The sequence below is a fragment of the Biomphalaria glabrata genome, chromosome 6 (assembly GCF_947242115.1).
Source record: "Biomphalaria glabrata chromosome 6, xgBioGlab47.1, whole genome shotgun sequence".
NCBI classification, from domain to species: domain Eukaryota; kingdom Metazoa; phylum Mollusca; class Gastropoda; family Planorbidae; genus Biomphalaria; species Biomphalaria glabrata.
The window spans coordinates 17,106,199-17,119,395 of NC_074716.1; the positions used below are offsets into that span (position 1 = coordinate 17,106,199).

Consider the following 13,197-nt stretch of genomic DNA (forward strand, 5'->3'; position numbering starts at 1 on the left):
AAATGACAGATTTATGTATTTAAAAAACAAAACAAACCAAAAATAATCATCTAGATGACAAAGATAAATTTCTCAAATTTATTAGAAAAAAAATGTTTTTTTACAACCTTCAGTGGTTTCTTCAGAAATAATGATTATCATGTTCTTGCCCTGAACTAATTGCAGAAATAATGATTATCATGTTCTTGCCCTGAACTATCTGCAGAAATAATGATTATCATGTTCTTGCCCTGAACTATCTGCAGAAATAATGATTATCATGTCCTTGCCCCGAACTTTCTGCAGAAATAATGATTATCATGTTCTTGCCCTGAACTAATTGCAGAAATAATGATTATCATGTTCTTGCCCTGAACAATCTGCAGAAATAATGATTATCAAGTCCTTGCCCTGAACTATCTGCAGAAATAATGATTATCATGTTCTTGTCACGAACTTTCTGCAGAAATAATAACTATCAAGTCCTTGCCCTGAACTATCTGCAGAAATAATGATTATCATGTCCTTGTCACGAACTTTCTGCAGAAATAATAACTATCAAGTCCTTGCCCTGAACTATCTGCAGAAATAATGATTATCATGTCCTTGCCCCGAACTTTCTGAAGAAATAATAACTATCAAGTCCTTGCCCCGAAATTCCTGCAGAAATAATAACTATCATGTCCTTGCCCCGAAATTCCTGCAGAAATAATAACTACCATGTCCTTGCCCCGAAATTCCTGCAGAAATAATAAATATCAAGTCCTTGCCCCGAAATTCCTTCAGAAATAATAATTATCATGTCCTTGCCCGAAATTCCTGCAGAAATAATAACTATCATGTCTTTGCCCGAACTTTCTGCAGAAATAATAACTATCATGTCTTTGCCCGAACTTTCTGCAGAAATAATAACTATCAAGTCCTTGCCCCGAAATTCCTGCAGAATGTCAGGGGATAGCAGCGGACTAGGTTTGAACTCAGGACCGTTGTGATGAAAGCTTAAAGCGCATACCGCACGATTAATCACATTATGTGACAATGTAGAAATAACAAATTATTTCAAAAATAGAATGAAGGGAGTTTTATGGAGACCTACGCATGCACTATGTTTGATTGGATAGACAATACAACTAGACTCTATATATACTACATTGTTAAGTAGCACCCATCATTCTGTACAATTTCATCACATCGAAACAATATCACTGTCATCATCCACACTATCTATTGATCAAATGTTGACGTCTAGATCTAAATGAAATATTACTCATCAATCTAGCTTACAGTCGAATGGAACTCACCACTTCTAGCCCTTTGGGTGTCAAGGATAGTAGGTCAAGGACAAAATCCATTCTCTCTCCACCATCATACTTGATCAATCCGGATAGACCTTCAATTGCACTCTGGGAATACAAATATAAACATATACCTCTAGGTCAAGGTCAGAAATATTTTCAGACGAAGAGAAGATAAGGAAGTAACAGTATACAGCTGGAAGTCATTGATAGTAGGCTCACAATAACAAGTTTCGGTGTACTGGTGATGACCAGGCTACTGTTACAAAGTTTACTTAGGGAAATGAACCGAAACATTATTTCTAGTCAATAAATGAATTGCATTACTTTTGGTATCTCAAACTAGGGGAAGAAATAGTACTTGACAGAAGAGGTGTTGTAAGTTATATAGGTCCCCTTTATGGATTGCCGCCTGAGGCTTATTATCCTAACTAATTGATACACTTAATATAAGCTTTTTTTTTAATATATTTTTTTTATTTTTCTTGTTTTTTTTTTTTTTACATGATTCAGTATTTAAGATGCAAACATTAAAAAACTAAGATTAAAATTATTTTTCTTATCAGAAGTCACGTCGCCTTCTTCTTTGTATTTTACTAGCCAGCCTTATGCAGCTGTTCAATGTGGAGCTCTTTTGCACAAGTCATGTCTTAAAATGTATGGACTAGATTAAAACAATTGACATGCCCGTAGATTATATGTGTTCTAAAGAATTTTAGTTTATTTATAGAGAATAATTGTTTATTTTAAATCATTTTAAATAAAAAGAAAGAAAAACTGTAAATAAATTTTTAATTAAGGCTAATATTTGTAGATGATATTAAATAAACCGCTATAGTAATAACTTTACATACAAAATCAGGCTATGCAATATTGGTCATAAATCTTAGGGATTAAGATTTTTTTTTTTATTTTTAGAGATAAAGGGACTGCAATAGGGAATAAAAATAATAAAATTCGAATTATTAGTATGATTGTCTCCCCTATTCTAGCTTTTGGTTATGCTACATTTTAGATCACTATTTAGAAAAAAAAAATCTTGGACGGAATACATTGATTTGCTGGGTAAGACTAATGCAAATATTAAACATGGCAATTAATGATAAGAAATGATAATTTCCTTTAAAAAAATATCTATATTAACGTTCCAGACATCTATAAGAGGCTATTCGTCTAATGCCCAGTGTCCAGTGGATGTACTTACTGACTTCATGTAGTTCAGTAAACTGTTGCCGTGCCTCCAAGTGTACATTTTGTCACATGGTTGGTTCATGGTGGCCACCTCCTGGACCTTGGAATAGGCCATCAGGGCGTACGCGAACAGCTCATAAGCATCATAGGCCAGGGCCGTCTCTGTCTGTGAGGAAATACAAAGACATAGAGGTTTTTACACATCATGGCTCAGCACTCAGGTAAATAGATTTATAAGCTTTAGAAGTTTTTAAACCAAGTGACCGTCCATTACATGCACGGGGGGGGGGGGGGGGGTATTGAACGAAGCAGGACGTTTTGGCCCTGCTACAAACATTCGGGTATTCTATTAATTACGTGTATAGTTTTTTTTTCCTATAATTTCCATGTATTTATTTTTTTATATATATTTGTTGGGGTTCTTTGACTTTCAAATCTGGACTCAAAACATTTACAATATAGTGGACTATGTTTTATTCAGAATATTGTTATAAAATATTTTAATGTAATTTTTTTTTTTTTTTTTTGTATACAATGACACTAATTAGATCTAGTACTACAGAAGGGACACACAAAAAAGACACAAAGAAGTAACTGTAAATGTTTAGTGTCAGCCTAATGTGAAGTTCACTATTTCACTTCATTGCAGAACTTCTGAGACGATTAAACCTTGCAACTAAAACATAAACCTATTGAAGTTTGTAGAAAAATATATCTCTCAGTCATTCAGCCTTGTCTTTTATGCACAAAACCATTAACTTTCTTTGGATGCATACATTTAAGTAGACTTTCTAAGAACTCCTCTTTCTATACATAAGGTAACACCATACATTTTTTTTAGAACATTATTTTGATTTTGAAAATACATAATAGCAACAAAATAATTGATCAAAAGGCAAAATTAAATTTAATAATTTAAAAAGAATATATATATTTAGCACACACAAAAAAAAACTATCTAACATTGAGGGTAAAGTAAAACATTTTAAATATAAACACAGTAAGAGTTTCTCTCTAAGATTGTCAAAAGGATTCAAGACCGACATCACTAGCCTAATGATTGATGATCTAAAAATTAGTGAAATATTATTTCAAGTTTTGTTCATGCATTGTCTAAAAAAAAAACGAAGCTTCTTGTTTTGTCTGTCCTATATAGAACAACAAAGTGTGGTTTGGGAAAACTCAACTATGACATCAAGGAAATATCATTGAAAACGTCATTAGAGAAAGATGGAATTGAAACAAAGAAACATACTTAATAAAAATAAAGACATTTAGTTATCAGTTCATTATATTCTCGAACTATTTGGTTCTTACTATTACTGATATCACCGCCTATTGGATAGCCTAGTGGATAATGATCGATCTGCAAATAAATCAAGATTTTGAGTTATCTGGTATTCGCTTGTTAGAATTTCCTTTTTTGAAAAAAATAATCATATTTTTAGTTATGTTTCTGCCAGACTAATGCAGTAATGATAAGTAATTTAAACTTGAAGTTAAAAAAAAAAAACTCCAAGAAATTTGAATATTATATATTGATGCAGTTTTTTTAAACATGTAAATTGCATGCAAATTATCTCCATTTTAATTAGGCGGTGGTTAGGGGAGATGATCAGTTTTCAAATAACTGACACCTACACGTATCCACACATGGGATGAATCTTTAAAAAAAAAATAATAATGTAATGATCATGCTGGAAATATCAAACACTTATCTATCTACCAGATATTCATGTTAAAAAAAATAGTAAAAAAAAATATAATTGTGAAATACCAATAACGTATGCGAGGAGTTTCCCTGTCGGCAGCCAGCAGAGGAAAATAGGAATATGTTTAAATGGACACCAATGCTTTGTGATTATAAAAGTATCAATTTCAGGGGAGGAGATATTGTATTAGCTCTCTGTGATTTTATGTGTGTTACAATGGGAATGGAAACTGGATTTAAAGTCATTTTCGTTTTGCTTTGTGCATTTTTCATCTTTACTACAAAGTTTATAGACCTATCATCTCTGTCTATCTAATACCAATAGTGTGCATGCTATTTATCCCAAATACCATTCTCAGATCAAGTTAAAACATTGCACACATTTTCATTGTCAATGACAACACATGAATCAATAAAAAGTAACAACAATTATTTGATTAATTAGTCGTAGTAAATTAATTTTATGTTAGACGCAGTAACAACTAAGGGAGATAAGCCCCGGTGTAGAGACCATGGACGTTGTTTACAGACGTGAAAGTAACAAAAGAGATGTAAACAACCTTATAGTTCTATATAACTCTGTTCAACAGTTTAGTGGCCAATAGGTCAACATTCAATCACGGAGGCTTGAAACCTCACAGTTGGGATGCAGCCACTTTTTTTTATTGCCTTTTTTTTTAAAATGTGAATGAGAGTGAGAACGAGACTTGTGTGCAATAGATGTATATTGATATTTAGTTGTAGAGGACAAGTTTCGACTACCATTAGGCCTTATATCCTTTGATTATGTCTTTATAACTAGTGGCTCTCTTTCTCCCATCTATCTATCTATCTATCTATCTATCTATCTATCTATCTATCTATCTATCTATCTAATCTATCTATCTATCTATCTTATATATATCTATATATATATATATATATATATATATATATATCTATATATATCTATATATATCTATATATATATATATATAATGATAATTAATATTATTATAATCTCTATTATGCATAGGTAAATCTGTCTTACAATGTATGAATTATACCAAACAAAATATGATAACTATAGAAAATCAAAATATACACTCCCACCAGATTCCCTTAAAAGTTACATGTGCAATGTGTCTGTCTGATGGTTGAAATATATTTAATGATTTGATGGCCAGGGGAACAAAAGAGAATTTCGTGTTTGTCTTTCTCACCGGTGTCTTGTGGGTCACAAACTCCTGAACCAGAGGCTGTTTTTTTTATTTCTAAAATTCTTTTTAGCTTCCTTATGAATAGTCCAACAGCTGCTCAAATGCGGTTTGTTTGTTTTTAGCCAATGACCTTACCAGCAGTTATTAGTATTAAATGAAGTTTATTTTTTATTTTTAATGTTTAGATTGCCCTACGAGACAGTGAAATTGAAACATAATTCACTACAGATGGGAGCATCATAAAACATGTTCCTTGGTGATAAAAGACACAATGTCTCATCATGGAGCACAGTTCAATAAAAGAAAATGCTAGAAATGTTGATTCAAATGTTTTTTTTTAAAAGAGGTTTTTTCCTTCAGACTGATAGAGGAGATACAAAGTAAATGTCAGTTGAGAATGACACATCTAGACCCCGTGCGTTCTGCCCTGTACTTAAACAGCCCTACGTGTTTGACGACCATGAAGTGATCAACTAATACGTGGTACTACTCCCGTTCTTGCTTGATCACTACTAACTCTCGGCTGATACGATCCTGGCCTCACCTCAATTTCCGCGTACCCCATAAGTGGTGATTCGTGTCCCTTTTTGGCGTGTCTCAGCCAGTCTGTCTTGACGTTGACCACTTTATCTCTGGCAGGGTCTATCAGACGGTACGCTGTGATGTTAGCGCTGCCATATCTGTAGTCTTCAAGGTCCAGTAAACCCAGATCCTGAAATGTCACGCGAAGTTTTAAAGTCATTTAAGTATGAATGAGAACGTAGGGGCATATCTGGGAGTGTTGGGAGTGAGGTGAAATAAAGTGGGTCGTTCTAAAATAGGTCAAATAAAGTGGGTCGTTCTAAAATAGGTCAAATAGAGGTGGGGTAAGAGGGGAAAGCTAATTTAAATGGGACGAAGTGGATCTTGGAATAAAGAATTATGATAAACAAAACGATGGATAGGGGAATTGTTCAAAGCTATAGAAGATACCCACAATCTCAAATGCTCTTCAATGATACTATATGAATGTAGGAGTTCAATGATATGTTGAACACCATATCATTTTGCTGAAAGGCTTCAGGAAATGAAACTGAATCTGTTGGAATATATGTCTTTACTATAGATAGTTTTCTGCTATATAATGTGCAGGGTCAATATGTAAAATGTGTTTGCTTAGTCTTTAGAGCCTATTGAGTCATAGAGCCTATAGAGTCATAGAGCCTGTAGAGTCAATGAGCCTGTAGAGTCATAGAGCCTATAGAGTCATAAAGCCTGTAGAGTCAATGAGCCTGTAGAGTCATAGAGCCTATAGAGTCATAGAGCCTCTAGAGTCATAGAGCCTGTAGAGTCATAGAGCCTATAGAGTCATAGAGCCTATAGAGTCATAGAGCCTATAGAGTCATAGAGCCTATAGAGTCATAGAGCCTTTAGAGTCATAGAGCCTGTAGAGTCATAGAGCCTGTAGAGTCATAGAGCCTGTAGAGTCATAGAGCCTATAGAGTCATAGAGCCTGTAGAGTCATAGAGCCTGTTGAGTCATAGAGCCTGTAGAGTCATAGCGCCTGTAGAGTCATAGAGCCTATAGAGTCATGGAGCCTATAGAGTCATAGAGCCTATAGAGTCATAGAGCCTGTAGAGTCATAGAGCCCGTAGAGTCATAGAGCCTATAGAGTCATAAAGCCTATAGAGTCATAGAGCCTGTAGAGTCATAGAGCCTGTAGAGTCATAGAGCCTGTAGAGTCATAGAGCCTATAGAGTCATAGAGCCTGTAGAGTCATAGAGCCTGTTGAGTCATAGAGCCTGTAGAGTCATAGAGCCTATAGAGTCATAAAGCCTATAGAGTCATAGAGCCTATTGAACACTTGAACAGACCGTTTTGTCTACTAATGATTTTTTTCTAATAAGGTAAACAGAGAATACATTGTGTGACTGAGTATAGAGAAGACATTTTGTGACTGAGTATAGAGGAGACATTGTGTGACTGAGTACAGAGGAGACATTGTGTGACTGAGTATAGAGAAGACATTTTGTGACTAAGTATAGAGGAGACATTGTGTGACTGAGTACAGAGGAGACATTGTGTGACTGAGTATAGAGAAGACATTTTGTGACTGAGTATAGAGGAGACATTGTGTGACTGAGTATAGAGAAGACATTTTGTGACTGAGTATAGAGGAGACATTGTGTGACTGAGTATAGAGAAGACATTGTGTGACTGAGTACAGAGAAAACATTTTGTGACTGAGTATAGAGAAGACATTTTGTGACTGAGTACAGAGAAGACATTTTGTGACTGAGTATAGAGAAGACATTTTGTGACTGAGTATAGAGGAGACATTGTGTGACTTAGTATAGAGAAGACATTGTGTGACTGAGTACAGAGAAGACATTTTGTGACTGAGTATAGAGAAGACATTTTGTGACTGAGTACAGAGAAGACATTGTGTGACTGAGTATAGAGAAGACATTTTGTGACTGAGTACAGAGAAGACATTGTGTGACTGAGTATAGAGAAGACATTTTGTGACTGAGTACAGAGAAGACATTGTGTGACTGAGTATAGAGAAGACATTTTGTGACTGAAAACAGAGAAGACATTGTGTGACTGAGTATAGAGAAGACATTGTGTGACTGAGTACAAAGGAGATATTGTTTGACTGAGACGTACTTCTGTGTTTTCATCTCTTCATTATTCTTCAATGTAACTAATCATCCTCATCTATCCCCTTCTTTGACTTGCTTGCTTCAATGTACAACACTAGTCAATAAATATCTATGCAAAGAGTCGGTCACGTGACCCTACTTACCAGTGTAATGAAGAAATAATGAAAGAGCTCAGATATCATCTTGATCTTTAAAGCCTGGAAAGTAGAACAAATAAGAGGACATTGTATTTATTTACAACCTGATCACGTGACACACATTGCTATGACAACAAAAAATTAATTTCCCTCTCAAGTTTGTGTCTTATCTTCTTATCTTATAAAATACAGACGTAACGTGTTAACCAATGACTTGAACTCTGCCAAGTCATTGGTTTTCCTGGCTGCCTCAGGCTACCAATTCCATGCTCTAATAGCACTAGGGAAGAAGGAGTATTTGTACAAATTTGTCCTAGCATATGGAACGAGAAATATGCCTTTGTCTTTGTGTCTTTCTGAGTATTTTTATTAAATTTTGTTGTGTCAAAATACAGACGAGAGTACCCATATGTGAAGCTGTGAGGTAGCTACATTTTAGGCTGAAACTGGATCTCAATTCATTTTTGTAAACTTCAAGTAGTATATTATCATATTAAAAGAAATGTGATTCAGATAAAGAAAAATAAATATTAAGATAATCAAGTTGAATAAGTATTCAGAATAGCAGCATTAAATAAACGTCTGAGGCAAATGTCAATCCCAAAAGGTACGACTGAACCACGTATGGCACAGTTCGGCAATATAGTAGAGTACCAAGGCCCTCAGCCAGCCTTCAGAGCACACAACATGAAATACCTTCTACCCATTTCTATCGAGTCTGACAGCTAAACCTTAAGAATCTTTGATGTCATTGTGTAGCTCCTAACGACGATACAGAGAGTCAAGATACAAGTGGATCAAAGGATAATCTCAACTTAGGAGATAGCCCAGGGTCACTAGTCAATAAAAAAAACAACTCTCAATCCTATTGAATTGTAGCAAGCTCGTGCTCTTCTTCCCTTTACCAAGTAGCACTCAGGGTTGGGAACAGACTCGCTGGTACGCATCTTTTCATTCATTGAAAGCTGAATTCTAAAAACAAAATTTGTAGTGAATTGTTAACAAAAGCTCATTTTAATGCCGGTTTTAATGTGTACTTTTATAAAGAACTGCGTGGTGGAGACCGTGGTCAATAGATGTAATAGATTTATACAAAGTAAAACTATTACCATAGCAGCTCTTCTTTTTCTTTGGTAATAATAGAATCCAATAAATAATAAATACAAATAAATATTTGAAACCTTTAGACGTAAGAAGAGTGGCTGTGGTTAGTAAGTAAAATAATTCATTCTTTGAGTTTGGAGATAGATAGATAGATAGATAGATAGATAGATAGATAGATAGATAGATAGATAGATAGATAGATAGATAGATAGATAGATAGATAGATAGATAGATAGATAGATGGATGGATAGAATTTATAATGTTTTACACACCAATCTATCTATGTCAACATAATGTTAGCAGCATGCTCAAGAGATCCAGACATAGATTTGTTTATATCAGACATAGATTTGTATATATCAGAAATAGATTTGTTTATATTAACATTACATTTGTAAAACAGACCAAAAGATACTTGTAGTAAAACAAAACAATAATCAAAATAATGAATTATTATTTGCTGTTATTCTGTTAAATATTGCTTTGACTTCTCCATTTCTATTACGTATATCTGTAACTAATCACAAGTTCTGATCTGCAGCAGCGAGAAGATTTTTCATTGTCCTCTAGCGCTGTATTTGATTATTTAGCAAAAGAAATGACTTGAAAATCAAATCCCTTGGCAGATTTCTCCTTCCGAACATCTTTTCTTTCTTTCATTTTCTTTCCCTAAACACACATCTACGTTTTCTTTCTTTCTTTTTCTTTCCCTAAACACACATCTACGTTTTCTTTCTTTTTTTTGTGTTCAAACGGAAGAAGGGAAAAAAAAGGTAAAATGAGGCTTATAGAATGTTTTTCTAGGAGCCTGGAAAGAGCATTGTTCAACCACTCCAGCCATGGGTTGTCTATTGTTTCTACTGTCCAACCACTCTAGCATTGCAGTTTACAATGATTTCAAGTTGACATGAAAAGTTACTTTCTCTCTCCATTTGAAATGGTTTTTTTTATTTCCTCAATTATTTGGTGAACTCGAGGAAGTGTTGGAGCAGCTTGTACTTCATCTAAGGAGCAGTGATTCTCAGCTTGTACTTCATCTAAGGAGCAGTGATTCTCAGCTTGTACTTCATCCAAGGAGCAGTGATTCTCAGCTTGTACTTCATCTAAGGAGCTGTGATTCTCAGCTTGTACTTCATCTAAGGAGCAGTGATTCTCAGCTTGTACTTCATCTAAGGAGCAGTGATTCTCAGCTTGTACTTCATCTAAGGAGCAGTGATTCTCAGCTTGTACTTCATCTAAGGAGCAGTGATTCTCAGCTTGTACTTCATCTAAGGAGCAGTGATTCTCAGCTTGTACTTCATCTAAGGAGCAGTGATTCTCAGCTTGTACTTCATCTAAGGAGCAGTGATTCTCAACCTGCACTACATCTAAGGAGCAGTGACTCTTATCTTGTGGCTTGAGATACATTTATCGATTCGAAGTCTTTGCAATGGACGGCACGTCAGGAAGATGACAAGAATACGTTACTAAATCATGTGGTAAGGATAGGTCCCGATATTACGTAACAGCAGGGGGGGACAAACACATTTGTTACAAGGAAGAAGGGAGGGGGTCTGAAGACTTGTAACATAAGATAACATCAAAATATTCAAAAGAAATAACACACTGTTTTAGAGTATTATGTCATTTCAAGGCTGGTGTTTGTTAGATCACCACTGAGAACCTTTATCCTACACTAGATTGTTACCGCGGTTTATAAATTAAATTATTATTATCAACAGATGCAGTGACACCTTGACTATCGCGGGTCCGACTTTCATTTACCATGGGTTTCAAATGATATAAATGGAAAAAAAATACAACGCGTTTTTTTTAACACCATGGGTTTTCCGGCGTCCGCCCGATTTGTTAAAGGTTGTGGGGGGGGGGGGGGAGAAAACTGAGGAGGGTCCAAAATCGTGTCCAGTTTCTAGTGGCAGAGAAGCACTGCAAGTGTGCACTACAGTATTTTACAAAGCTAAGAAAGAAACTTCGGTTCTGCCTCTTCGAGTGGCATGACGTCAATTTCCTTTAAGCTGTAAATACACCGATTGGTTCCTGTTACAGCACTATTATGCTGAGGATAAGGAAGTCATAAAAACTGTTCCTTTGTAAACCACTTAACAGACTAATTGACTTTATTTCATTCATGTATTTAATGGTGTTGATTTAGTGTGATGTAAATCGCCTGTAGAGCGGTTCTTGTTATAATTTGTTGCAAGGAGCCTTTCAAATAGATTAATTATTAAACATTTCGTTAACCGTTTTATTGTACGTAATAATGCTTATATCTAGATGTAATTACTGGGTATTTTTAATACTACAGCAATTGTCTATTTTCTGCTTTTCTGTCGTTATTACCAATTCATTAATCTTACAAATGTAATTCAATACAGTAAACGTCAATAATTATTATTAATTGAGAACGGCATCTGTCCGGATAATTGAACGTTCGGATAATCGAATGCGTAATAGTATAAAGAGTCCATTTCACCGACAATATAAAAAGAAGGTTCCTATGTGGTATAGCAACGTAAACATTAAAACAAACATATTACGCAAATCGTTTGGCTTCCAGAGTTCGAATCCCGGTGAAGACTTGGATTTTTTAAATTTCGGAATCTTTGGGCGCCTCCGAGTCCACCCAGCTCTAGTGGGCACCTGACATTAGTTGGGGAAAGTAAAGGCGGTTGGTCGTTGTGCTGGCCATATGACACCCTAGTTGACCGTAGGCCACAGATGACCTTTACATCATCTGCCCTATAGACCACAAGGTCTGAAAGGGGAACTGTACTTTTTTTATACAGGGGAACAAAGCGTTATACGTAGTAACCTACCATGTTTGAAATAATCGCTGAATTTTCGCTGCACACCAGCAAGACCATTTACATAGCGTACTGTAAAAAAAAGACAGTCCGGATATTTGACGTTCTGGTTAACTGACGTCCGGATAAAGGACGTTCTATTGCTACAAGACTCAAAATGCTCCAAATGTCCTCTTAGCGTCTTTCATTAAGTTCTAGGGCTTAAAGTGAGAAGTCGATTTTGTATCTTCCAAACTGTTTTTCTCGGAAGAACGCTAAGAGTGTAATCGAATACGACAATCTGTTGACTTACCGCATGGAGAATCTTTGTTATCGATCTCAGATCACAGTCAATAATGAATCGAAACTCTCCTCTCCTTTTGAGGTCCTTGAGAACGCTGACGTAATCACTGTTGCTGATGGCCTCCAGCTTTCTGACAGTGATTTGAGGCGTCTTGATTTCATCGGAGGTTTTCAGTACTTCTTGGAGCCTGGTCAAACCTGCAAGTTTATTGCATTCCGAAATTAAACTTTACCAAATAATAGTTCTTTAAAACCATTTCTAATACATAGAGTAAAGGCCAGCTTATATGTACTTGACATTATTTTGGGTGAAGATCACAACCCAAAACCAAATACAATTATTAAAATGCATCTTGCTATCTTATATATTTTATGTAAAACTTTAAAGCTAATTAAACGCATATTTCAGTTATAAAAAAAAATGTTCCTATAGTTTTCAATTCCATCGTAAGAGCACTATTTTATAATGAGACAGATCCCTATGAGGCTGTGCCTTATTACGTCATTATCTATGTTTTGACACTCTTGATACTTTTACAAGACTTATCCAATCAGATTGAGGTATTGAGATCAATATGTCTGACAGCATTTTTATCAGTGAACTTTATGACTAAGACTTTAATTTGTTGTGTAAATCTCATTTTTGCCTTGATAGCTTCCTTGATTTTTTTCTATACTCTATCCATATATTATCTGCGACCCGCGCATCTTAATTTGAGTATCACTGATATTGTCACTGATATATATAGTTCGTCCATCGTGGGTCGATGATGACCACTTAGTCATCCAGGGGGCTGAGGGCTTTGCACTGGGGTTTTATGCCCCCTCATGTGGCTGGTGAGACCTATG

At 35.3% G+C, this 13,197-nt stretch overlaps 1 protein-coding gene across 3 annotated transcripts in view; it reads right to left on the minus strand.

The window, feature by feature from the left end:
- Positions 1-13,197, minus strand: part of LOC106079964 (glutamate receptor ionotropic, kainate 2-like) — a 224,408-nt gene that overhangs the window by 24,746 nt on the left and 186,465 nt on the right. For 2 of the 3 annotated variants that reach the window (XM_056032750.1, XM_056032749.1), the window contains exons 7-12: positions 12,359-12,546; positions 8,164-8,217; positions 5,920-6,087; positions 4,243-4,266; positions 2,479-2,631; positions 1,281-1,382 (exon numbers count right to left, since the gene is read on the minus strand). In XM_056032750.1, coding sequence (XP_055888725.1) covers positions 1,281-1,382; positions 2,479-2,631; positions 4,243-4,266; positions 5,920-6,087; positions 8,164-8,217; positions 12,359-12,546 — 689 coding nt within the window. The remainder of the gene's footprint in view (positions 1-1,280; positions 1,383-2,478; positions 2,632-4,242; positions 4,267-5,919; positions 6,088-8,163; positions 8,218-12,358; positions 12,547-13,197) is intronic. The other variant, XM_056032751.1, reaches the window with a different exon arrangement.